The 25,724-nt window shown below is 46.5% G+C and overlaps 1 protein-coding gene across 1 annotated transcript in view; it reads right to left on the bottom strand.

Annotated features, from left to right (window-relative positions):
• Dnaaf5 (dynein axonemal assembly factor 5) overlaps positions 1 to 25,724 on the bottom strand; it is a 44,793-nt gene that overhangs the window by 5,860 nt on the left and 13,209 nt on the right. Inside the window, exons 5-9 of the mRNA XM_070033378.1 lie at positions 21,765 to 21,997; positions 19,870 to 20,082; positions 13,814 to 13,957; positions 11,679 to 11,847; positions 252 to 399 (exon numbers count right to left, since the gene is read on the bottom strand). Coding sequence (XP_069889479.1) covers positions 252 to 399; positions 11,679 to 11,847; positions 13,814 to 13,957; positions 19,870 to 20,082; positions 21,765 to 21,997 — 907 coding nt within the window. The remainder of the gene's footprint in view (positions 1 to 251; positions 400 to 11,678; positions 11,848 to 13,813; positions 13,958 to 19,869; positions 20,083 to 21,764; positions 21,998 to 25,724) is intronic.

Raw genomic sequence — 25,724 nt, 5'->3', positions numbered from 1 at the left:
GCCCACCTTCCCGATCTTGCTATTACCCAGAAGAGGGGTGGAGTGGGGAGGAAGGTCCTGTCTAGACATGAAGGACAATGGGGTCTGCCTGTGGTGTGGGAGGTGTGGGGGTCTGACAGTGTAGGGAGGTAGAATGTTTCCCACATGGAAGGGGAAGAGTCTGTCTGGCTGTATGTGGGGGTGGGTGATGGCCAGCACTGCTATGCAGAACGTAGGATCTAGCTCAGTACCAGCCCCAAGGACCCACTTACCCCTGGGAGTTGATGGTATCATCTGGCCTCAGCAGCACCGTGGACAAGACTGAGAAGAGTTTAAGGCGCATGTGTGGGTCTGCAGTGGGCTGAAGGCAGGTCCTGAGGGTGGGGATCACATGCTGTAGGTTTTCTCCTATGGCTGGGCCTGAAAATGAAGGGTCAGGTTTGCAGAGGGACCACCATACCCAGAATTCCCTGGGCAGGAAAAGGACCCAGGAGCATGCGTTTGGGAAGGAGCTCTGAGGTGGGCCTGTCTTGTCAGGCTGGCCTCTTGATCCCTGAAGTCATTATCAAAAGGACAGAACAAAAAAATTGAATCCCTAGACTCTCTCCGAGATTTTACTCAATAACTTTCTATTTCTCTTCTACTTCTCCAGATTCTTCTAAACTTTTTAAAATTAGAATTAGCTAGAAAGGGGTTTCACTTTGACATGCCCAAACATGTATACAGTGTACCTTGATCAGAACTTTTTTTAGACATGGTGTTGCTCTGCTGCAGTCCAGGCAGGCCTAGAAGTTTCAATCCCTTCCTGTCTCTGCCTCCCCAGCGCTGGGATTACAGGCGTGCACCACACCATACCCAGCTACATTTCCAAATTAAAAAAAAAAAAAAAAAAAAAAAAAGCAAGTCAAGCAGTATTTTTAAAGATCAACCAAAATCAATCATTCAAAACATGTACATTGAAAGCCTGGAAGTGAGGCTCAAGTGATAGAGAGTCAACCTAGCAACTTCAGGGTTCTGAGTTCAAACCCTAGTATACCAGCCCCACAACTAAAAAAACCAAACAACTTTAACAGGTGCTACTGGCTCATGCCTATAATCCTAGCTACTCAAGAGGCAGACTACAGCTTGAAGCCAGTCTGGGGAGAAAAGTCTGAGACTCCATCTCCAAAATAAGGATCAAAAAGCAGGGCTGGTGATGTGGCTCAAATAGTAAGAATGCCAACAAGCCAAGTGAGAGGTTCTGAGCCGAAACTCAGGTACTGACAACAATGTACATTGTTGTCCAGCATTTGCTTTTTTTTTTTTTTTTTTTTTGGTCCAGTCATGGGGCCTGAACTCTAGGCCTGGGAGCTGTCCCTCAGCTCTTCAGCTCAAGGATAGCGCTGTACCACTTGAGCCACAGCACCACTTCCGGCTTTTTTCATTTTGCTTATGTGGTGCTGAGGAATCGAACCCAGGGCCTCATGCATGCAAGGCAAGCGCTCTACCACTGAGCCACCTTCCCACCCCAGCATTTGCTTTTGAGCTCTGCAACCACCATCTCCTTTCAGTGGCAGAAAGGGAGAAACAGGACACTGTTCCCTCTACCCCAAGATACCAGAGCCAGGCAACAGCTGGTCTGCTAACTTACGGTGGGAGCTGTAAGAGCCTGTGGTATCTGCACAGACACAGGGGTTATCAGAATGGCTTTCACTTAACCCTGGGCCAACAAACATACTTCTACTTCAGCATATGTCCTCTACTTCAGCATATGTCAGGGCTCTCAAGCCAGGCAGCTTTGCAACATGTTTGCTAATTTTGCAGGATGTTGAGAATAAGCCAGCAATATCAACCTTCTCTCTCTCTCTCTTTGGTTTGAGGCTGGAACTCAGTACCTGAAACTTTCTCACTGGCTGGCGCTTTTATCAACTGGGCCACGCCTCCAACCCCATCAACCTTCTCTTTTAAGATCCAGCATCTCAATCCCAGTGTGTCCAATGTCTGCAAAATGCCAACAGGAGGCCTCAGGAGGGGGGAAACTCCTTTTCATTTAACTGAAGTTGTGGGTGAGTCTAGGAAAATAAAGGGATGCAAAATGAATTGTATACTGACAAGTGGGACCCTCCTGATCCCCGGAACAGGTGAGCCCCAGGGGTATGCTTAAACTACCAACACAGAACCAAGAGAGGCCTAGACACCCTGGATGTGGGCAGAGAGGACATTTGGAGAGCAACATCTCCAGAATGGAGTTTTGAGGGCAATATTAGGGGTTTGAGCTCAGGGCTTTCACTTGCGAAGCAGGCCTGAGCTCTGCACCCAGATAACGTGCTTTGTTCATGGAGAGGAAAGGCTGTCTGGTGGCCTCCTTCTCTTCCCCTTCCTCACAGTAGTTTTATTTTATTTTATTTTTTTTGGGTCGGTCGTGGGGCTTGAACTCTGGGCTTGGGCGCTATCCCTGCAATCTTCAGCTCAAGGCAAGTGCTCTACCACTTGATCCACAGCGCCACTTCCTCATAGTAGTTTTAATGTGGGCACTTCACTGACTATACTTCACAAGCTAAGACTAAATCAATGATTTTATATACATATATACATACGTATATATATATATATATATATATATATACGTACATATATATATATATATGATTTAAAAGTCTGTGTCAAACATAAACCTAAAAAGTCTGTGAGACTCTTATCTACAATTAACCACCAAAAAAGCCAGAAGTGGAACTGCGGCTCAAGTGGTAGAGCACCAGCCTTGAGCACAAAAGCTCAGGGACAGTGTTCAGGTCCTGAGTCCAAGCCCCAGGACTGGCATACACATGCACACACAAAATCCTGTTTAAAAATATCTCAATACGAGGGGGGACCAAGATGGCGACGGGGCAGTAGGGAAACACCACAGCTCTCTCCAACCAAAAAGAAAGTTCGAGTTCCAACGCTTAATCTCCCCAAGAGACCGACAACAACAAAAAGACGAACACTCAGAGAAAAACCAGAGGCGGAGAATAACAAAAAAAGAAAGAGAGTAAAAGAAGAATATCAAAACAGAGAAAAGCGAAGACCCCTCCCCCAACCTTTACTGGCCGCGCGGCAGTGCGCCAAGCCCTGCAGGCCAGCCGGCCCGGCGGGGGCTGTGGGAGCCCCAAGAGACACAGCAGAGACACAGGGGGCCGCTTTCAGAACATCAGGTACTGGTTTGCAGAACAGCAGATCGCCAGGAACAGAGAAACCTACCAGCCAGGAGTCTCCACGAGGATCCCACCCCCACCCCTCACTCTCCACCCGAGCAGAGAGGCTCCATCCCGCCAAAGCCGCTCGGCATCAGCAGAGTGACAAAAGGACCTGTCGGCAGACCACCCGGCCCGCCTGATCGCGATCGCAACGATCCAGCACTCTCCACCCGAGCAGAGAGGTTCCATCCCGCCAAAGCCGCTCGGCGCCAGCAGCGCTGGGAAAGGGTCCTGTCTGCAAACCACCCGCCCACACGATCACGATCGCAACGACCCGGCGGGGTCACTCGGGCCCCAGAGGTACCGAGAAGAAGCTGCCTGAGCGTGGACACTCTTGACCCGACAGCTTCGACAGAGGCAGAGACAGAAAAGAATCACACAGAGCCACCACCGCCCAACCCAGCCCAGATTGCAACAACAACTGACGACCTACACCACACAGAAACAACCAGCTCCAGGGTGAGTACCCCACAGGGGAAGTGTATCCCTCAAGGGAGACCAGAGCTGGAGGGAATCCCCAGACCCTGACCTAGACTCCCTACCCCAGCACCCGGACCACAGGACCCACTAAAACTGGGAACTGTTTGAGAGCTCCACCAGCCCGTGGAGCACACTCAGCTGGCCAGGCTAGAGCAAGAGCACCCCTGGAAGGGAGCTTAAATGCCCAAGCCAGGAACAGCGCCCCTGGGTCAAGACTACCAACAGTAGAAGAAATTTGAACTGTGTCCCCCAGGCTGTATAACCTAGGTGGTATACACATCAGCACAGGCCTAACGAGTGCGCTCCAGGCTGCATAACCTAGGTGGTATACACATCAGCACAGGCCTAACAAGCGCGCTCCAGGCTGGGGCCGGAACCAGGCCCGGGGATCCGGCGCCTGAACAACACAACCAACTCCTCCCAATTGAAGTAAAAAGCTGAGCATACGCCTCAACAGAGGGGAGAAAACCAAGAAACAACACTCCCCCGGGAAGCACGCCTGTGACAACAAAAGACCTGGAGGCCCAGGACAAGAGAAACCCAAACCCCACCAAAACTCCACCCATATACCCTAGACTGGGAATTGGGCAACACAGGCTGCCAGCACCTGATAGTAAGCAGGAGCTCAGACTGTTAAGGCGGCTCAGCAATAGAGTGATAGTCTTGGATGTATGAGGCCCTGGATCTGATTCCTCAGCATCACAAAAGCAAAAAGGGTCAGAAGTGGTGCTGTGGCTCAAATGGTAGGGTGCCAGCCTTGAGCTGAAAAGCTGAGGGACAGCACCCAAACCTAGAGTTCAAGCCCACAACCAGCCCAAAACAAATAAACAAAAACACATCAGGAGCCCATAGCAGACTCCAGCATTTGGGAGAGTGCATCCAGAGCATCTGTTCTTCACAAGAGCACCCGTAGGAGCAAACACAAGCAGTCTAGGCTGCTCAACCCTTCCAAAGGCGGGAACTGCCAGCAATCTACAGCAGAGAGCTGAGAATCCTAAGTAAGTCAGAATAGCAGCTGGAAATAGGCTCCCAACAGAACCCAGATCAGGCACAGACTCTCTCCACCAATACAGAATCAGCAACCAAGCAAAGACAGACACACCAAAACAAAATTGAAGAGCAGTCTCCTGAACCTCCATGCGAAAATCACAGAGAAAAATCACAAGGTTTACTACCACCCAGGACAGCAAGCTCACCTCAAAAGCCAGCAGCCACACAGGGGAGAACCCCAGTGGGAGCAAAGCAGGAATGGAAGACAAAGGCTACTTCCAAGGGTTGCTGGAGGCAATGACTCAAGAAATAAAGCGAGAAATTGATCAGAAATTGAAAGAGCACAAGGATGAACTATCCAAAGAGATACAGGGTATCAAACAAGAGATGCATGCAAAAATAGAAGCTGCACAAACCTCAGTAAGAAGTGAGATAAACGCCAAATTAGAGGTAATGCATACCTCATTGAGAGGTGAGATCAGTACTCTGAGAACCAACATTGAATCCATAAAGGGATCCATTTCCTCCATGCAAACCACAATAGAAGCCACTGTCAACAGAGTGAATGAAATGGAAGGTAGAGTGTCAGATACAGAAGACAGAATACACCAACTGGACCAAAAAGTGACAGATATGGAAAAATCACTCAAATTAAACCAAAGGGATATTCAAGAGCAAGCAGATAATGCTAAAAAATTTAACCTTCGCATAATTGGAGTGGACGAAGGTGAGGAATTCCAGAGCAAGGGAATGCAACACCTATTTAACAATATAATCAATGAAAATTTTCCCCACCTCAAAAATGACCATCTTAACTACATCACAAAAGCTTATCGAACACCCAACAAGCAAGACCCCAGGAGAAACACTTCTAGACACATTATAGTAAAAATGATAGATCTGAATAATAAGGAAACAATCCTGCATGCAGCAAAAATGAAGAAGGAGCTATACTACAATGGGAAAAAAATAAGAATTACTGCAGATCTCTCCACACAAACAATGAATGCAAGAAAAGCCTGGGAAAGCACCATACGAGCCCTGAGAGCCAATAACTGCCAACCCAGACTGATCTACCCGGCAAAGCTAGCATTCACATTTGATGGAGAACTGAAAACTTTTAATAGCAAAGAAAAACTAAATGAATACATAAACATTAAGCCAGCATTACAAAGAATTCTAAGAGGGGGGACACAACCTGAAGAAAGCAGCCAGGAACTGGGGCCTACCCCAAACAGGCGTTACTCAAAGTCTAACTGAGCAAGCACAGAAGGAAAGGAAAAAAGAAAAACTTAGGAAAACGGAATGGCAGGGACAACAATGCATCTCTCTATACTTTCTCTTAATATAAATGGGCTGAATTCGCCAATTAAAAGAAAACGAACTGAGGACTGGATAAGAAAACAAGACCCATCCATCTGTTGCCTTCAGGAGACCCACCTCTCAGCCAAACATACAAACAAACTGAGAGTGAAGGGGTGGAAAAGGATCTACCAATCAAATGCCCCCAGTAAGAAAGCAGGTGTAGCTATCCTGATATCTGACAAAATAAACTTTTCATTAAAATCAGTACAGAAAGACAAGGACGGACACTACATATTAATAAAGGGAACAATCCAAGAGGAGGATATAACCATCATCAACTTATATGCCCCAAATATTGGTGCACCCAGATATGTCAAACAAATGCTCTCAAACTTACAGAATAAAATAGATCCCAATACGATAATACTAGGAGACTTTAACACACCACTCTCACCAAAGGACAGGTCTACCAACCAGAGGATTGGCAAAGAAGCTACCGAATTAAGAGAGGCCATACTTCAAGCGGAATTAACTGACATCTACCGAGTATTTCACCCTAAAACAACACAGTACACATTCTTCTCAGCAGCTCACGGAACTTTCTCCAAAATAGACCATATCATAGTTCATGCAAGGAACTTAAGCAAATACAAAGGGATCGACATAATCCCCTGTATCCTATCTGACCACAGTGGAATCAAGCTAGCTCTCAATAACAAAGCATACCGCAGAAATTTCTCCAATACATGGAAATTGAACAGCACACTCCTTAACAATGCCTGGATAACAGAAGAGATCAGAGAAGAAATAAAGCATTTCCTACAACTCAATGAAAATGAAAACACCTCACAAAGAAACTTGTGGGACACAGCAAAAGCAGTCCTGAGGGGCAAATTTATTGCCCTCAGTGCCCACATCAAGAGAATGGAGACAGACCAAGTAAATAATCTCATGTTGCAATTAAAACAGCTAGAAAAACAGGAAAAAATGGGACCTAAAGCTACTAGAAGAAGCCAGATGATAACCAAATTAAAAGCAGAGATTAACCAATTAGAAAATCAGAAAACCATAACCAAAATAAACCAAACAAAAAGCTGGTTCTTTGAAAAAATAAACAAAATTGATGGCCCACTGGCTAGATTAATTAAAAAAAGAAGAGAGGAAACCCATATTAATAGGATTAGGGATGCCACGGGAAACATCACCACACGTACCCAAGATATCCAAACAATTCTAACAGACTACTTTCAAAAGCTATACTCTCTAAAGGAAGAAAATCGGGCAGAAATGGATGCATTTTTAGAGAAATACAAGTTGCCCAAACTGAGCAAAGAAGAAGTTAACCAATTAAATAAGCCAATATCCTATAATGAGATACAGGAAGCTATCAAAAGTCTTCCAACAAAAAAAAGCCCAGGACCAGATGGATTCACAGCAGAATTCTATAAGATCTTTAAACAAGAACTAATACCCATACTCCTCAAGCTCTTCAGAGAAACAGAGAAGGAAGGAGCTATCCCAAACTCATTCTACGAAGCCAATATCACACTCATCCCCAAACCAGGCAAAGACCCAACCAAAAAGGAGAATTACAGGCCAATCTCCTTAATGAACACAGATGCAAAGATCCTTAACAAGATTCTAGCTAACAGAATCCAGAAACACATAAAAAAAATAATTCACTATGACCAGGTAGGCTTCATCCCAGAGACACAGGGATGGTTTAACATACGTAAGTCAATAAATGTAATCCAACATATCAACAGAGCCAAGGTCAAGAATCACATGATTATCGCTACAGATGCAGAAAAGGCCTTTGACAAAATTCAACATTCATTCATGCTAAAAGCTCTGGAGAAAATAGGAATAGAAGGAACATTTCTAAAAACAATAAAAGCCATTTATGACAGACCAATAGCCAATATTATACTTAATGGGGAAAAGCTACAACCAATTCTCCTAAAATCAGGAACTAGGCAAGGATGCCCACTGTCTCCACTCCTCTTTAATATAGTCCTAGAACCCTTAGCCAGGGCAATAAGGCAAGAAAAAGACATTAAAGGGATCCGCATAGGGAAAGAAGAAGTTAAACTATCCCTTTTTGCAGACGACATGATACTATACCTCCACGATCCCAAAAACTCCATCCCCAAACTCTTAGAAATCATAAATCACTTCGGCAAAATAGCAGGATACAAAATAAACCCACAAAAATCAGTTGCCTTCCTATACACTGATAATGTACAGGAAGAGAGGGAAATAAAGGGAGCAACCCCATTCACAATAACCTCCCGAAAAATAAAATATTTAGGAATTAACCTAACCAAAGATGTAAAAGAACTATTTAATGAGAACTATAAAAAGTTAAAGAAAGAAATTGCAGAAGACACTAGGAAATGGAAAGACCTCCCATGCTCCTGGATAGGCCGACTTAATATAGTAAAGATGGTAATACTTCCAAAACTAATATACAAATTCAACGCAATTCCTATTAAAATCCCAATGACGTACATCTCTGAAATACAGAAAACAGTCCAAAAATTCATATGGAACAACAAAAGACCTAGAATAGCCAAAACAATTCTAGGGGATAAAGACAATATGGGAGGGCTATCCATGCCGAACTTCAAACTCTACTACAGAGCTATAATAACAAAGACAGCATGGTACTGGCACAAAAACAGACCCGAAGACCAACGGAACAGAATAGAAGATCCAGAAATAAATCCACAGGCCTACAGCCAGCTGATATTCGACAAAGGAGCCAAAGACATACAATGGAAGAAACAAAGCCTCTTCAACCGCTGGTGCTGGGAAAACTGGGCAGCCACATGCAGAAAACTAAAAGTGGACCCCAGCCTATCACCATGCACCAACATCAACTCAAAATGGATTAAAGACCTTAACATTAAACCTGAATCTCTGAAACTACTGCAGGACAGAGTAGGAGAGACACTTGAACTAATAGGCACAGGAAGGAACTTCCTGAACAGAGTCGCAGGGTCACAACAAATTGGAGAGAGACTCGACAAATGGGACTACCTTAAAATAAAAAGCTTCTGCACAGATAAAGCTATCGCAACCAAGCTAGAAAGACAACCAACTAATTGGGAAAAAATATTTACCAGCAATATATCAGACAAGGGGTTAACATCCTGTATATATAGGGAACTCAAGAAACTAATCCCTCCCAAACCCAACAAACCAATTACTAAATGGGCAAGGGAACTAAAGAGGGACTTCTCAAATGAAGAAATAAAAATGGCAAAGAAACACATGAGGAAATGTTCATCATCCCTGGTGGTGAAGGAAATGCAAATAAAGACAACCCTGAGATACGACCTTACCCCAGTCAGAATGTCCCACATCCACAAATCAGCCAACGACAAATGCTGGAGGGGATGTGGAGAACAAGGAACGCTACTACACTGCTGGTGGGAATGTACATTCATACAACCACTTTGGAAAGCAGTCTGGAGGGTCCTTAGAAAGCTAAAGATTGACCTCCCTTACGACCCAGTCATACCACTTCTAGGCATCTACCCTGAACAACAGGAACCAATATACAAGGACACGTGCACCTCCATGTTTATTGCAGCACTGTTCGCAATAGCTAGGATATGGAAACAACCTAGATGTCCCACCACAGATGAATGGATCCAAAAATTGTGGTATCTATACACAATGGAATACTATGCAGCCATTAGAAATGACAAAATAATGGCATTTGCAGGGAAATGGATGGAGCTAGAAGGAATCATGTTGAGCGAGGTAAGCCAAGAACGAAGAGACAAACAGTACATGGTCTCCCTGATAAGTGGATGATGAATCCAAAATGTTAGGTGATATGACAAAACTAACAGGACTTAAGAAACAAAGAACTCCCACTCATCTGGTTGAACCACTACTAAATATCCCCATGCTGCTGATCACATATATGGTATATAACATATGAGCACCGTTATATATTACAGACTGTGATAGACAATTTGCTCCAGGAAAGTTAGAATGAACTTGTGACTTTAAATGAGCATCATTATTCCACAATACTGTGAATTTCCGGAAATTAAGTAATCACTTAATCACAATCAAAAAAAAAAAAAAAAAAAGAACCTTGGGGAAGGGAGGGAGGGAGGGGATGGTAGGGGGAAAACAATGGAGGGAGTAACAATGTTCAAGAGGAAGTGGAAGTGTACTCATTGCCTCACTCATGTAACCGTAACCCTCTGTATAGTATCTTTACAATAAAAAAAAAAAAAAAAAAATCTCAATACTTTTCTCTGTTCATTTGGGTAGTCTAAGCTCCACTCTAGAAAACAAGAAAAATAAAGAAGATTCTAAATAATAGGTAAGGAACACTCTGAGCAGTGGTCCACAGTCCCACGACACCGCTGGTGTGTCATGCTGTGGTTCCTGGCAGGATTCACATGTGCATGTGTGTGTATGCCTGCACACGTACACATGTGCACATGTATACACGTGTACACACACACCTGCACACATGAGTATATAGCTGATAATGATCTTATTGCAACATTCTACCATTGACTCTCCCATCTTTTCAAGTATGATAGGAAATGTGAGTCCACATGCATTTGTTTTGCTGGCTGTCAATCAATCAGTTATGCCAGATCCACAGGAAATACTTTCAAAACCTGCAAGCCAACAGGGAAATGGCCTCAGGCACCATGAACTCAAATCCAGACTTTATTGCTATTTGGAAATAGAGTTTCCCAGGTTTTCTGATCTGTGGAGATTAAAAATCTTTGATTCATGAGATTATTGTGCTAATATTCAGTGAAGGTGAAAAACAAATTAGCCAGGTCCTCTCCAGGCCAGGGCTGGAGGCCCCACCTAGCCATCTCAGCTCTCTGTGCCCTGTCTTCCCCGCTGGGGACAATGGCTCTTGCCCACAGGACAGTATGAGGAATCACACTGCACACAGTCCTCGCCTTGACTCTGGTGCTCTGCAGACAGTTCTGCAGGATCCAGTGATTCTCTAGCAACTTGGTGACTAATTGCTATGCTGTTCAAAAGTGACCCAGGAGAGGGCCCGTCGCCAAGATCGGGGGTACAGACATCTCAGGAGGTCTGTTGAGGCTGCAGGTTCACTGGCAGGCCTACAATCACTTGGAAAAGGTATAAATTACCATCACCAGGAGTTTAAAGCAACACCTCATGACAGGTAAGGGCCTGAGTTTGAAGACTTCAGGAGAATAGACAGAAGTACATCTAGATGAACTAGAAATGCCTCTGAAGAACATAGGCCACCCCATTCCCACAGCTCACTGAGGAGAATATAGGTAATGAAGAGCTTCTCTACATTACAAGCCTCCACACGGCAGCCTCAGCATCTTTAACCCTTAAGAATGTTGGTCCAGGGCTGGGAAGGTGGCTCAGGGGTAGAGTGCTTGCCTTGCATGCCCGAGGCCCTGGGTTTGATTCCTTAGCACCACATAAGCAAAAAGAAAAAAGCCGGAAGTGGCACTGTGGCTCAAGTGGTAGAGCACTGGCCTTGAGCTGAAGAGCTGAGAGACAGCGCCCAGGCCCAGAGTTCAGGCCCCACAACCGGACCAAAACAACAACAACAACAACAAAAAACAACAACAACAACAAAAAGAATGTTGGTCCACTACGGGCCTGGTGACCTTCATCATGCTAGGATGGGAGTTGGCGCACACGCAGTGAGGCTAGATAAGAGATCCTTACCTGACTGAGTAAGAATGACAATGAACTGCAGCAGCTCAATGGAGTGGAGAGTCCAGTTGCCCTGTGAGGCAGTCAGCTGCTCCAGGAGGGTGCCCATGTGCTTGCGGTACAGGTCCTGGCTGCTGGGGACATTCTCTACCACAGCCAGGGTATCCAAGGTCTTCTGGGCCTGAAAGACACAAGCACAAGGTCAGAACCATTCCAGGTTTTCAGGCTGGGAACCCCAGAGGTTGTCACACCACAGGCATCAGTGGATTAAATGCAAACAGCCAGAAGGGGAACACTGCAAATGGAAACTGCCCAGGAGTGGACTAGAAGACTGGCCCACGGTGACTTCCGTCTGTGAGGCATCAGCACCACAGCAAACAATGAGAGACATAAATATCTCTGCTCCACAACTCTGCCCCTGCAGTTCTCCTGAGTTCTGAAAGATCAAGGAGACACACCACACGAAAGCAGGGGTACCCCAGCCATGCACAGAATTAAAGAATTAGCCAGGATCTGGTGGCTCACTCCTGTAATCCTAGCTACACAAGAGGCTGAGATCTGAGGATTGTGGTTTGAAGCCAACCTGGGTAGCAAAGTCCATGAGACTCTTATCTCCAATTAACCACCAGAAAACCAGAAGTAGTGCTGTGGTTCAAAGTGGTAGAGCACTAGCCTTGAGCAGAAGAGCTCAGGGACAGCACCCAAGCCCTGAGTCCAAGCTTCATGACTGACAAAAAATAAAAATAAAAAATAACTAAACTAGGTTGGAGGTAGGCTGCATGTGTAACACCTGAAAGATCCTGGGTTCCATGCCCAGAAACACAAACATAACATGCCAAATCAAACCCAAACCCAGAATTACAACAAACTGTCCTCACCCACCTTTTCCTTCGTTTAGTGGTACTAAGTAAGCATTGAACATATCACTGCGCTTACTAGGTAGGTGCTCTGCCATTGAGCCATATCGTCAGCCCCTCACCCTCCTCTCAGCTCTTCAGTCCCATCTGCTCTGTGAGTAAACACCTCCCTGGACAGCTCCGGAGGGAACTCAGGGAACCAGGAGTGACAGACGAATACACAGGGGAGCTAGCCAGTCACCTCTCCACCTGCACCTCTCCAGGGGTTAATTAAGCAGCAGAGGAAATCCTCCAAGCCATGCCTCTGCTCCCTGTCTTCTGTCCTTGATGGAACTCAGCTTCCTTCCTGACCAGTGCAGTCACCACCCACTAGTATTAATGGCCATTTCAGTGACGAGCAGTCTGAGAAGGAATGAGCCTTTTGCAAAGACGGTTTTCCAAGACAGAAACCAGAGTTTTAAGGATGTCCTGAGAGAGATGCAGCAGCCTCTTCCAGGCCAGGCTTCCTCAGATGGAACCCCACAGGGCACTAAATCCCAGAGGACCAAGTCCCTGTGCTGCCCAAGAACAGGAGGGGAGGCTCCACCCTCCTGAATCAGTGACACCCGGAGGGTCCTTGAAGCCCATGTAGCCTGATGTTAAAGATATTTGTGTGTATACGTGTGTATGCCAGTCACGGGGTTTGAACTCAGGCCCTGGATGCTGTCCTTTAGCCTTTTCCCTCAAGGCTGTGACTATTCCACTTGAGCTACAAGTTCTTCCTGGCTTTTGCTGATTAATTGGAGATAAGAGTCTCATTGACATTTCTGCCTGGACTGGCTTTGAACGTTGATCCTCAAATCTCAGGCTCCTGAGTAGCTAGGAGTATAGGTGTGAGCCACTGGTGCCAGGGAGAGGCTGAGAGATTTTAAAGGAAAAATACAGAGCCAATGGGACAGAAATAACTGGGTGAAGCTGGGCCTCAATGAATGAAGGACAGCCTGTGGCAGAGCATACCGGGTGGGCTTGGAAAACCCCAGGGGTCAGGCTCAAGGGTCATGAAGATCTGTTTTCTCTGCTTCTTTGCGACAGGTACCAAGATTAAGCAGTCCTCACTTCTAGACACTAAGACACATCTGCAGGTGGTGGACGACTCTCTAAGGCCCCTCCTGACTGACTCATCTCAAGTGTCCTAAATTCTTTCATTAGTGCTAGCCAGCATGCCCCAGGCCTGAAATCCAAGTGCAGAGGAGATTTATAGCAGATATTTCCTGCCGAGAGAGAAAGGCAGGAAGCTCTCCATCTCCTTACCTTGTCACCAAGGCCTGTGGCACCTGAAACAGCCATGATTGTCACCAGCACCTCCAGGAGCTGCAGGCTGGCGGCACTGCAATCCTCCTGACACACGGACACCAGAGCCTGAACACAGAGCAGCAGGTTCTCCAGGTAAAGGTCCTAGAAAAGACAGCGTAGGCACAGTCAGCAATGATCACCCCAGCACCTTTTATGTATGGCCCACATGTACAGCGACATGTGGAGGAGCCATGACACTGTGTCAGGCTGGCCTGACTTGAGTATGTCCACCATGAAAACTTAACACCAACTGGGAGGTAAGGGCTCACATGCAACTGGGGAATTCTTGACAGAGTATTCAAAAGTTCTGCTTACAGAGCTCCTATCTGCTATGTACAGTGGAGTATTCTTCACAAGTGACATGACAGTGGACCTTAGATTCACTTTAAGATACTTGAGCTCTCCCTTTGCCCCTCAAATTAAAAGAAAATAAAAGTGACACCATAAGATCAAGCTTCAAAGTAAATTTCTACAGTTCAAAGAATACAGTGAGGAGGCAGCTCGGTGGGAGAGGCAACTGGCCCAGCACATGGCAGGGCCTGGATTCTGCCCTAGCACTACAGATGAAACAAAGCAAAACTAAACAAAAAACACTCCCCCCCCCCCAATCACATCACATCAGCTTGCTGGCTGATGTGAGTGTTGAAGGGCTGGTCAAACACCTTCCCTCTTGGCTTCAGCAGGGAGTTAGCAGGACCCCTGTGAAGCAGCCATGTGCTGTCAAGGACCCAGGAATTCCTAAAGCTTATGTCTAATACTTATCATTTTATTTTTGGTGAATTGGGGTTTAAACTCAGGGCCTTGTCCTTGCTACGCAGGTGCTCTACTGGTGAACTATATCACCAGCTCTATTTTGTTGTTGTTGTTTTGGTTTTTTGTCAGTTGTAGGGCTTAAACTCAAGAGCATGGGCACTGTGCTGAGTTCTTTTGCTCAAGGCTAGCACTCTACCATTCTTTTTTTTATTTAATTTTATTTTATTTGTGAACATACTGTACAGAGGGGTTACAATTACATGGGCAGGATAATGCGTACATTTCTTTTTTTTTTTTTTTTGGTCCGGTTGTGGGGCCTGAACTCTGGGCCTGAGCACTGTCCCTCAGCTCTTCAGCTCAAGGCTAGTGCTCTACCACTTGAGCCACAGCGCCACTTCCGGCTTTTTTCTTTTTGCTTATGTGGTGCTGAGGAATCGAACCCAGGGCCTCAGGCATGCAAGGCAAGCGCTCTACCACTGAGCCAACTTCCCAGCCCTAATGCGTACATTTCTTACCAAGCATTGCAGCCTCCTCCTTTGTTTACCCTTCACATCCCTTCCCAGCCTCCCCCCTCCCCCCCATCCCAATCCTTCTCCCCCCACCCCCAGCACTCTACCATTCTAAGCTACAGGTTCACTTCCAGTTTTTGAGTGGTTTATTAGAGATAAGAGTCTCATGGGGACTTGTCTGCCCAGGCTGGCTTTGAACCTCAATCCTCATATCTCAGCCCTTCAGAACAGCTAGGATTGCGGGGCCACCAGTCCAGCTGCAGCCTTATTATTATTATTATTTTTTTTTTTTGTCGGTCATGGGGCTTGAACTCTGGGCCTGAGCACTATCCCTCAGCTCTTCAGCTCAAGGCTAGTGCTCTACCACTTGAGCTACAGCACCATTTCTGGTGGTTTATTGGAGAGAAGAGTTTCATGGACTTTCCTGCCTGGGCTGGCTTTGAACCGTGATCCTCAGATCTCAGCCTCCTGAGTAGCTAGGATTACAGGCATGAGCCACTGGCGCTCAGCTGCAGCCCTATTTTGTACTGGTTATTTTTGAGTTAGCATCTCATTTTCCCAAGTGTACACCTGTCTACTCTACACTTCCTACTATAGCTGGGACAAGAGATGTGTACCACTGTACCCAGCTCCTTCTGTTGAGATAGGATTCTCATGGACTTTTAAAACTGTCCAGGTTGGCCTTGAACTCAGATACTTTTGTGCTTGATCTCCCACATAGCTAGGATAACTGGCACATGCCACCACATTCAACTATTGGTTAAGGTTTTCCTGTGTGTGCCTAGGCTGGCTTTGAAGAGAAATCCTCTCCCTCTCAGCCTCCTGAGAGGTTAGGATGACAGGCCTAAGCCACCAGAGTCTGAATGCTTCGTACAATGCCCTTCAACCTGACTACTTCATGTAGGTTTTATAAAGTACAGAAGGAATCAGGGTAGTGGACTGCGGTAATTTACAACTGTAATTTATAAATAATAAAGAACCCAGACTGAAGGGACATGCTGTAACGCTTTAATAATGGGGGCCTAGTTCAAACGAGTTCTGTTAACTATATGGCCAGACGGAAGGTTCTCAACTTCTGAACCAGGTCTAAAGTTCAGGATTCAACACACCAGTGACATAAATCATGTGACTCAAACAAAGGCCCTACTGCATCAGAGTTGTTTGCTTTCGATTCCGGACCCCTCCCCGCCAGCTGCAGGGGCTGCCGGGCTGAGGGAGTGGCTGTGCACAGGGTGACCCCCACCCAGCATTGGCAGGTGCATTTATTCCAGTCTTTACTCTCCCCCACTTCCTCTCCATCCCCCCCTTCCCCCCCCCCCCCCCCCCCGCCCAGTCTTTTCTGGCCAGAATCCACTGACTTAAGGACATGGTCTTGGCTGACATTAAAATGACCTAGGATATAAATGTAAGGAGCCATCATCTCAGTAAAAATGGATATTCTTTCTTTTCCTTCCCTCCTTCCCCCCCTCCCTCCCTCCATGTCTCTCTCTCTCTCTCTCTCTTTCTTTCTTTCTTGTGGCACTAGAGTTTGAACTCAAGGTCTATGGCTTGCTAGGCAGACATTCGGCCATTAAGCCATAACTCCAGCCATTTTTTCTTTAGTTATTATTATTACTATTATTTTTATGCTGGTACTAGAGCTTGAGCTCAGGGTCTAGCATTTTACTTTAGTTCTCCCACCCCCTCGTTTTACTTTTAGCTTTTTGTTAGCTAATTGGAGATAAAAATGTCTCAGACCTGACTGCTTGAATTGGCTTCAAACTGGGATCCTCGGATCTCAGCCTCCTGAATAGCTAGGAATTATAGGTTTGAGCCAACAGTGCCTGTCATTTTAGCTGCTTTTTGCCCAGGCTGGCCAGGACTGTGATCCTCCTACCCATACTTCCTAAGTGGTTGAGAGGACAGCTGTGACTGCCACACCTGGATTACTTACTGAGATGAATCTCACTAACATTTTGCCCATGCTGGCCTCCAACCAGAAGCCTGACCTCTGCCATACCTGAGGAAAGCGCAGGACTCTGGTATCTATGGAAGCCTCCGCTAACCAGAGCTGTCCAGTGACCCAACACAGAGCAAGAAGAGATGGTAGTGTGATGGCAAGCAGAAAGTCTAATTCACTTGAACAAAAACTCTCCGGACTTTACTATTTCAGTAAAGGCCAATGCCAACCCTGAATATTTCAGCTTTTCTTCAGACAAGAATGAATAAGCTGTTGTGTCCTCACATTCCAGGTACCTGTCACTACACACATCCCCCAACTGAGGATCAAGTTCTCTCCAGCTAAGCTCCAGGTGCAGCGCCTGGCCCCCGAACACCTGGGGAAGCCCCCTTCTTACTAAGCAGCCCTGACAACCACAGGGCAGTGTCAGACACATGCACAGAACACGTCTGCACCGACTCTGGCTTAAATCCAGGATTTAAAAAAAATGTTGAGCTCACTCTAGAAGGACATTTTGAACCTGTTCTTAGAGCTACTGAGCACCAGACCCAGGAAACACAGGTATTTCTTAAGTGACAGGACACAAAGTGTGCCCCCTCCCTGTCACACAGAGAGTGCTGGGCTCTCGAAACAGCCATGATTGACAGGATAGTGTCATGCTTGCCCTTGCTTGCCAAACATTCAAGTCTGTCAAGGTAGGAATAACAAAGCCTGTCGGCCCAAGGTTTTTAAGTGACTGGTTCCTTGGCCTGAGGCTAGAGGCCCAGGAAGAGGAAGGCAAGCAGGGGAGGGTTATGCACCCTCAGGCTCTGTCTGAATGATCCAGAAGGAACCAAAAACAGACTGATCTCTCAGTAATTGATTATGAAACGATGTTTCCTCTGATTTTAAGTTTGTAAACTATATATTTAAACACCTGTACATACACACCTGCAAGTTGTACCCTTTTAGAAGTAGAATGTTCTGGCCTATAAGTCTATTCACAGGATCAAAATAATTATCATCAGAACTACTCAAGATCAAAAGTACAGAGCTTTTCCAGAACAGGTAGCTTGTTAGAAAATGGGTTCTAGGGGCTGGAAATGTGGCCTAGTGGTAGAGTGCTTGCCTAGCATGTGTGAAGCCCTGTATTTGACTCCTCAGTACCAAATACACAGAAAAAGCCAGCAGTGGTGCTGTGGCTCAAGTGGTAGAGTGCTAGCCTTGAGCAAATAAGGCTCAGGAACAGTGCCCCAGCCCTGAGTTCAAGCCCTAGAATTGGCAAAAAAAAAAAAAAAAGAAAAAGAAAAAGAAAAAGAAAAAAGAAAAGAAAATTGGTTCTTGGGCAGGGTGTGCAAGTGGATGTCTCTAATCCCAGCTACTTGGAGGCAGAGATCAGAAATACTGGGCACCGGTGGCTCACACCTGTAATCCTAGCTACTCAGGAGGCTGAGATCTGAGAATTGAGGTTCAAAGACAGCCAGGGCAACCAAACTCCATGAGACTCCTATCTCCAGTAAACCACTAGAAAACCGGAAGTGGCGCTGTAGCTCAAGTGGTAGAGCGCTAGCCTTGAGCTGAAGAGCTGAGGGACAGCGCCCAGGCCCAGAGTTCAAGTCCCACGACCAACCAAAAAAAAAACAAACAACAAGAAATATTAAGGTTCAAGGCCAGCATGGGCAAACAGTCTGTGAGACCTCATTTCAATCAATAAAATGAAAGGTGCTGGGTGCCCATTATCCTGGCTTCTTGAGTAAATAAGAGGATTGCAATCTAGACAGGCCCAATCCAAAAAATAAGGAAAGCCAAAAAGGGCTAAGGGATGTTATTCAAGTGGATGAGCACCTGCCTAGCAAGTAGAAGGCCCTGAGTTCAAACTCCAATACCACCAAAGGGAAAACAAATACAAAGGTCCTGGGAAGAGCAAGGATTTGGCTGTAAATACAATCATCAACTCTATGCCTCTCACTTTGAGGCAGAGGAATGTGGGACAGAGATCCCAGAGCAGCCCCCCTTCCTCCTTCCAGCCAGGCTTGGCACCAGAGCAGCTGCTGATAAATGTCAGAAGCCATGTAGCTGCTGAACTCATGGGGACTGGTGCAGGATGCTGGCCATGGAGGCAGAGTCATTTCCCCAGGGTGCATGTCTGCTGTGTAAGTACACAGAGGTAAGCCTAACACATCCACAAAACAGCCATTGGAAACTAGATTTGCTGCTCAATTTAAAACTAAGCCAGGCTGGCAAGTTGGTGGGCAGGTTGTTGTTTTAAGCATGGAATTCAGAGGCTAAGAGCCATCTATCTACACAGAAGCAGCTCGGGTCCACAATTGAGACTGTCTATATAAAGCACAGATGGGCAGACTTGTCCTTTGCCTCTCAGGTGGATGCAAGGCCCTCAGAGCCCTGCTATGGACCCAGGACTCCCATAGTGTATGACACCCACAGGAGCACGGTCCAGCTGGACCCCCCTCAGCAATCGACAGGGACACGGCTCTTACATGCCACTGACCAGACAGCCACTGGGCACACAGGGATACTGAACACTAGACTTGTGGCCAGTCCCAGCTACAGTAACTTTTAGTCATTTAAATGGCCATCCAAAGCCAGTGGCTGCAGTAGTGGCAGGCAGACAGAGGCTCAATAGCCAGAAGATGCCAGGACCATTCCTGGGTATTGCTAATGAGACCCATGGGCTGGGGCAGACATGCTGCTCTGTCACCATATTGTTGGCAGTTACACCACAGAGTTGCTGGAAGGGACAGATGCTTTGCCTGTCTCAGACCCCAGGATGCCATCTACCTGCCACTGTGGCCCAGTTGGCAGTACCAGCTTACGTTTTCAGACCCCTGGCAGATGTGTGCCTGGGCTAGTTCCGAGGCGATGATGTTGACATGTGGCTGGAGGGCATCTCGTGGGCATCCTCGAATGACTGAAGCCAGGACTAGGAGGCCAGAGGGGGAGGGCACCTTCTTCAGCATGGCCAGGATCAGCTTCAGAAACACTTCAGGGCTGACGAATGTCCCCACCAACTCTGCAGACCTTGTACACTGAGAAACATGGGAGAGTAAGAGGGCCAGGAACCACCTGACAGGTCCAACCCCCCCTCCCCCCCCCCCACCTCCCGCCCCCGGCTTTTCCAGTTTCCCAGGCTTCATGGCAGAAGACTGAGATACATGTCCAGCTTGGGGGGAGGGGGAAGGTTATGTCCCCATGACTTTCTTGCTTCACACTCTCCATGTGACACCTGAGACCTACATTTCTTATTGATATGTGGTTAGACTCAGCTCCTCCATGCACAACTAACTCCTACCCAGCCCTGAGTATGATGCAGAGATAGCAGTAGGGCTGACCTGGACATTGTGAACGATGAAGACAGCCTACCCCAGAGGGCACTACTGCCTGATTCCATTCACGACTCTCCCCCCTCAGAGGGGGGATCACAGAAAAGGGGAGCAGGTGAGTGCTGTGGGGGAACGCCCTGGAGCCAAGAGGGGCTGACCCGCCTGGGTGGTACCTGGCTCACAGGGCACTGCTGGCTCACCTTTTTTTTTTTTTTGATGGTCATAGGGCTTGAACTCTGGGCCTGGGCACTGTTCCTGAGCTCTTCAGCTCAGGGCTAGTGCTCTACCACTTGAGCCACAGTGACACTTCTGGTTTTCTGGTGGTTAATTGGAGATAAGAGTCTCAAGGACGTTCTTGCCCAGGCTGGCTCTGAACCACAAAACTCAGATCTCAGCCTCCTGAATAGCTAGGATTACTGGCATGAGCCACTGGCACCCAGCTTACCTTATTTTTCCCATAATGATGCTGAAACCTAAAGTCATCACTTTTTCTGTGGGAAATATACTAATTCAGAACATTTACAAGAAAATATCTAGGGGCTGGAAGGTGGCTCAGTAGTAGAGTGCTTGCCTTGCATGCATGAGACCCTGGGTTTGATTTCTCAGCACCACATAAGCAGAAAAAAAAAGCCAGAAGTAGTGCTGTGGCTCAAGTGGTAGAGCGCTAGCCTTGAGCTGAAGAGCTGACCGACAGCGCCCATGCCCAGAGTTCAGGCCCCATGACCGACCCAAAAAAAAAAAAAATTAAGAAAAGAAAAAAGAAAATATTTAAAAATCAAAGCCAGGTCTGTACAAACTGGGCACTGGTGGTGCACACCTGTAATCCTAGATACTCAGGAGACTGAGATCTGAGGATCTAGGTTCAAAGCCAGCTCAGGCAGACAAATCTGAGAAAGATTCTCGTCTCCAATTTACCACCCAAAAGCTGAGCAATGGCTCAAGTGGTAACCTTGAGCAAAAAGCCAAGCAAGAGTTTCACAGCTCTGCTATCAATTTCTAGCACCAGGGCTCGCACACACACACAGATCTAGACAACTTCAAACAGGCAGCTAAACCTCAAGTGAAAAGTATCTGCTCTTTTCCCAAGTGTGGACTATGTCCTGGAGTGGGTGGACCTGGCTGGGAGGGCATGGCTTAACATGGGGCTCCCTGCTCCTATCTACTTGCCTGTGGAGTGCTGAGTGGCCACTTTGGTCATGCCCATGCTGGGGAAGCTGGGCTCCCAGGGACACATGGAAGACTCTCCCTGCATTTACTGCAATTTTGTAGTCACTAGGAGCTGAGGACAATAGTGCCCACATTCTCACTACAGTGGTTATGACTCAACCCTTCCCACCTGGAAGGCTGAGCTCCTGCACCTGTCCCCTGACCAGGGATGGGGCACTCACGCTGCTGACTACAGCCTTCTCCTCATCAGCGCAGGCCCGCTGCAGGGTTCTAAGGACAATCTCCAAGTGCTGGGTGATGTGGTCTTCCGCATGCAACAGCAGCACGGGCAGGAGTTGTGCAGCCTTCACCCTGGTCCCTACCACCCAGTCGGTGATATCATGACAGATGGCAGGGAGGACCTTAGAGAGGTTCCTGAAGACCAGCTCCCGACAGCCCAGCCCAGGGCGGCTCTCTAGGAGGGAAGAGAGACCAACAAACTTAGCCTCAGGTGCTTGTTGTTTAAGGTGTAATGAAAGTACCCAGGGCTTGAAAAATCAGAATGTCAGCCAGGTTTGGTGGCTCATGCCTATAATTCTAGCTATTCAGGAAGGTGAGATGGGGCTGGGAGGGAGGATAGTAGTTTAAGGCAAGACCCTACCTAAAAAATAACAAAAGCAAAAAGGGTCAAGGTGTGAATCAAGTGGTAGAGCAGCTATCTGGTAGGGACAAGGAGTCCAAACCCAAGTACTGGCAAAAAGAAGGAAAGCCAGCTGTAATCCCAGGTATTAAGGAGGCTGAGATTTGATGATCACAATTTTTAAATCACCCTTGGCAAAAATAAATAAATAAATAAAAATAGTCCATAGGACTCTAAACCTTCAATTAACGAGCAAATGCCAGAGGCATAGCTGCAGTGGTAGAGCAGCAGCCATGAGCAAGAAAACTCCACGGGCCAAGTTTAAACCCAATACCACCAAAACAGTCCTGCTGGAATGGCTGGGTCAGCAGCAAGACCCACTTACTTGTCTCTCAAGGTGACTGCACCTCACATCCCATCCAGCAGAGGGCAATCCCGCCCTGCCCAGCTCATCCAAATAGGCCAATGCAACAAGCTTCTCCCCTTGGTTCCCTTTCCTTTCCCTGATATTAACACTACACTGAATATCTTTTCTGGGCTCATTTGCTGTTCACATTACCTTACTCAGGGACATGTCTTTCAAATACATTTTCCCCATTAAACAAAATAGATTCTTGCTGGGCGCCCCTGTAATCCTAGCTACTCAGTAGGCTGAGATCTGAGGATTGCGGTTCAAAGGCAGCCCTGGCAAGAAAGTCCACGAGACTCTTATTGTCAATTAACCACCAGCTCCGTGGTAGAGCGCTAGCCTTGAGCTGAAGAGCTCAGGGCTAATGCTCAGGGCCAGAGTTCAAGCCGCACGATGGCCAAAAATAAATAAATAAATAAAAGTAACAACCACAGATTCTTATTATTGAGTTCTAAGAGATCTTTGTGAACTCTAGATACAGGTTCTAACATAAATAACTTTGTTATCTTCTCAGTCTTTGGCCTTTCTTTTCATTCTCTTACCATGTCTTGGTAAGAACAGAGATTTTTTTTTTTTTTAATTTTGGTGGAGATCCATTTAGTCTTCTCTGTGCAGTGGTCTTCTGATGATGCAAGAAGGCCTTGCACAGGTAAGGTCATAGGCTCAGCTTACAAATACGATACACCAACAGATACTGAAATCCTCCCCTTTCTCCATGAAACCTTCCTTGCCCTCTGACTGGGACATGTGTGTGTGTGTGTGTGTGTGTGTGTGTGTGTGTGTGTGTGTGTGTGTGTTGGTGGTGGAGGATGGTGGTGTGAACATTAAGGACAGGCAGAATTCAGGCAGCATTCAATTTGCTCACTTCCAAGGTTTGGCTGTCACAGGGCCTTTGCATTTCCAGCTCTACTTTAGAACCATTTTGTAAATTTTGTGTGTGTGTGTGTGTGTGTGTGTGTGTGTGTGTGTGTGTGTGTGTGTGTGTGTGTGTGTGTGTGTGTGTGTGTGTGTGTGTGTGTGTGTGTGTGTGTGTGTGTGTGTGTGTGTGTGTGTGTGTGTGTGTGTGTGTGTGTTGGTGGTGGAGGATGGTGGTGTGAACATTAAGGACAGGCAGAATTCAGGCAGCATTCAATTTGCTCACTTCCAAGGTTTGGCTGTCACAGGGCCTTTGCATTTCCAGCTCTACTTTAGAACCATTTTGTAAATTTCTACCAAAAAAGATTTTGAGGCCTATTTAAAAATTTCAAAATAAGTCCAAGTGATTCAAATTCTGATCTCTGTATGTGTGTCTATGTGTCCCTGGTGTTTTGAACTCAGGGTCTCTTGCTTACTAGGTAGGAGCTCTACCATTGGAGCTATGCCCCATCCCTTTTTTGCTTTAGTTATTTTACAGGTAGGGTCTCTTAGGTTTTTACCTGGGGCTGGCCTCAGACTACAATCCTCCTACTTATGGACTTCTGCATAACTGAGATAATAGGTGGTCACCACCGTGCCCAGCCTTTTCTGTTAAAAAGGGTCTTGCTAACTTTTGAGCTGGCCTTGAACCATGATCTTTCCAATCATTTCTGCCTATCAGATTATAGGTATGTACAATCTGCTGGCTTAACTAGCTTGTCACAATTTAAAATAAAAATAAAAATACTCCTGATATACCTATCACACATGTTTGTGAAATGAGGAACAGAAGAGCCTAAAGAGGTGTTTTCTAAAGAAATACTGAACTAGCTGGGTGCTAGTGGCTCCTGTCTGTAATCCTGGCTACTCAGAAGACTGATATCTGAGGAACAAAATTTGAAGCCAGTCCAGACAATAAAGTCTCTCTCTCTCTCTCTCTCTCTCTCTCTCTCTCTCTCTCTTTTTGGTCATGGGGCTTGAATTCTGGGCCTGGGCACTGTCCCTGAGCTCTTCAGCTGTACCACTTGAGCTATAGCGCCACCTCTGGTTTTCTAGTAGTTAATTGGAGATAAGAGTCTCAAGAACTTTCCTGCATAGGCTAGCTTTGAACCGAGATCCTCACATCTCAGCCTCCTGAGTAGCTAGGATTACGAGCCACCAGTGCTCAGCCAGTCCGTGAGATTTTTATCTCTAATTAACTGACCAAAAGTCAGAAGTAACACTGTGGCTCAAGTGCTAGAGTGCTAACCTTGAGTGAAATGGTAGGGGAGAGTATCCCGGCCTAGTTCAACCCCTAACTTTGGAAACAAAACAAACAAAACCCCCAAACTGACTATGTATTTTAACAATCCTGTAGAACAGGTGTCAGCACCATGGCTCAGAAGAAAAATCTGTCCCACTGTCCATTTATAAATAAAGTTTTATTAGTACACAGTCAATGCCCATCTACTTACTACTGTCTAAGCTGCTTTCATGCTGCAAGGGAGGACCCTCCTGGGACTACAAAGCGGAAACACTCTCCAGTGCCTGCCAGCTCCCTCTTTGCTCTTGGACTGAGCTTTCTGGCACAGCAGCTGCCAGCGCAGATGCTGTCCGAACTTCACTTCATCACACTTAGACACGATAAACATCCGGAGCTCAGTCATGCTGACTGCATCTAAGTGCTGACAGGCTTGTGGCCAGGGGCTGTGGCACAGGGCAGCGCAGATATGGGTGCTTTGTGCAGATGGCTGCCCGACCAGAGCTGACCCTGAGGGCCAAAAGGAGCCCACACTACAGTTTACCTCCAGGAGACAGGGATCAGGACTAATCGACCCAGTTGTTTCCAACTTTTAAAAAATAATTATCTCTACAATGGACATCTCATTGCATCAATCTTTTTTTTTTTTTTTGTAGTGGGGCTGAACTCTGGGCCTGGGCATTGTCCCTCAACTCTCCTGCTCAAGGCAGGAGAGATCCATGTCCAGTTTTCTAGTAGTTTATTGAAGAGTCTTGTGGACTTTCCTGCCTGGGCTAGCTTTGAACTGTGATCCTCAGATCTCAGCCTCCTGAGTAGCTAGAATTACAGGGAGCCACCGGCACCTGGCCACATAATTCTTTTTATACATCTCTGATTGCTTAGTTTGGATAAATGCTAAAAATGGAATCACCTGGTTCATGGGCTATGGATATTACCATCCTTGAGGGTGGTGCTGAGTATTACCAACTTAGTCTACAAACAAAATATGAGGTGAGCAGTTGTGGGGAGGGCTTTATATT

The sequence above is a fragment of the Dipodomys merriami genome, unplaced genomic scaffold (genome assembly GCF_024711535.1).
Source record: "Dipodomys merriami isolate MVZ:Mamm:240054 unplaced genomic scaffold, mDipMer1.0.p SCAF_22, whole genome shotgun sequence".
NCBI classification, from domain to species: Eukaryota; Metazoa; Chordata; class Mammalia; order Rodentia; family Heteromyidae; genus Dipodomys; species Dipodomys merriami.
The sequence above is the reverse complement of the archived record's forward strand: the minus strand, read 5'-3'. Positions and strand labels throughout refer to the sequence as shown.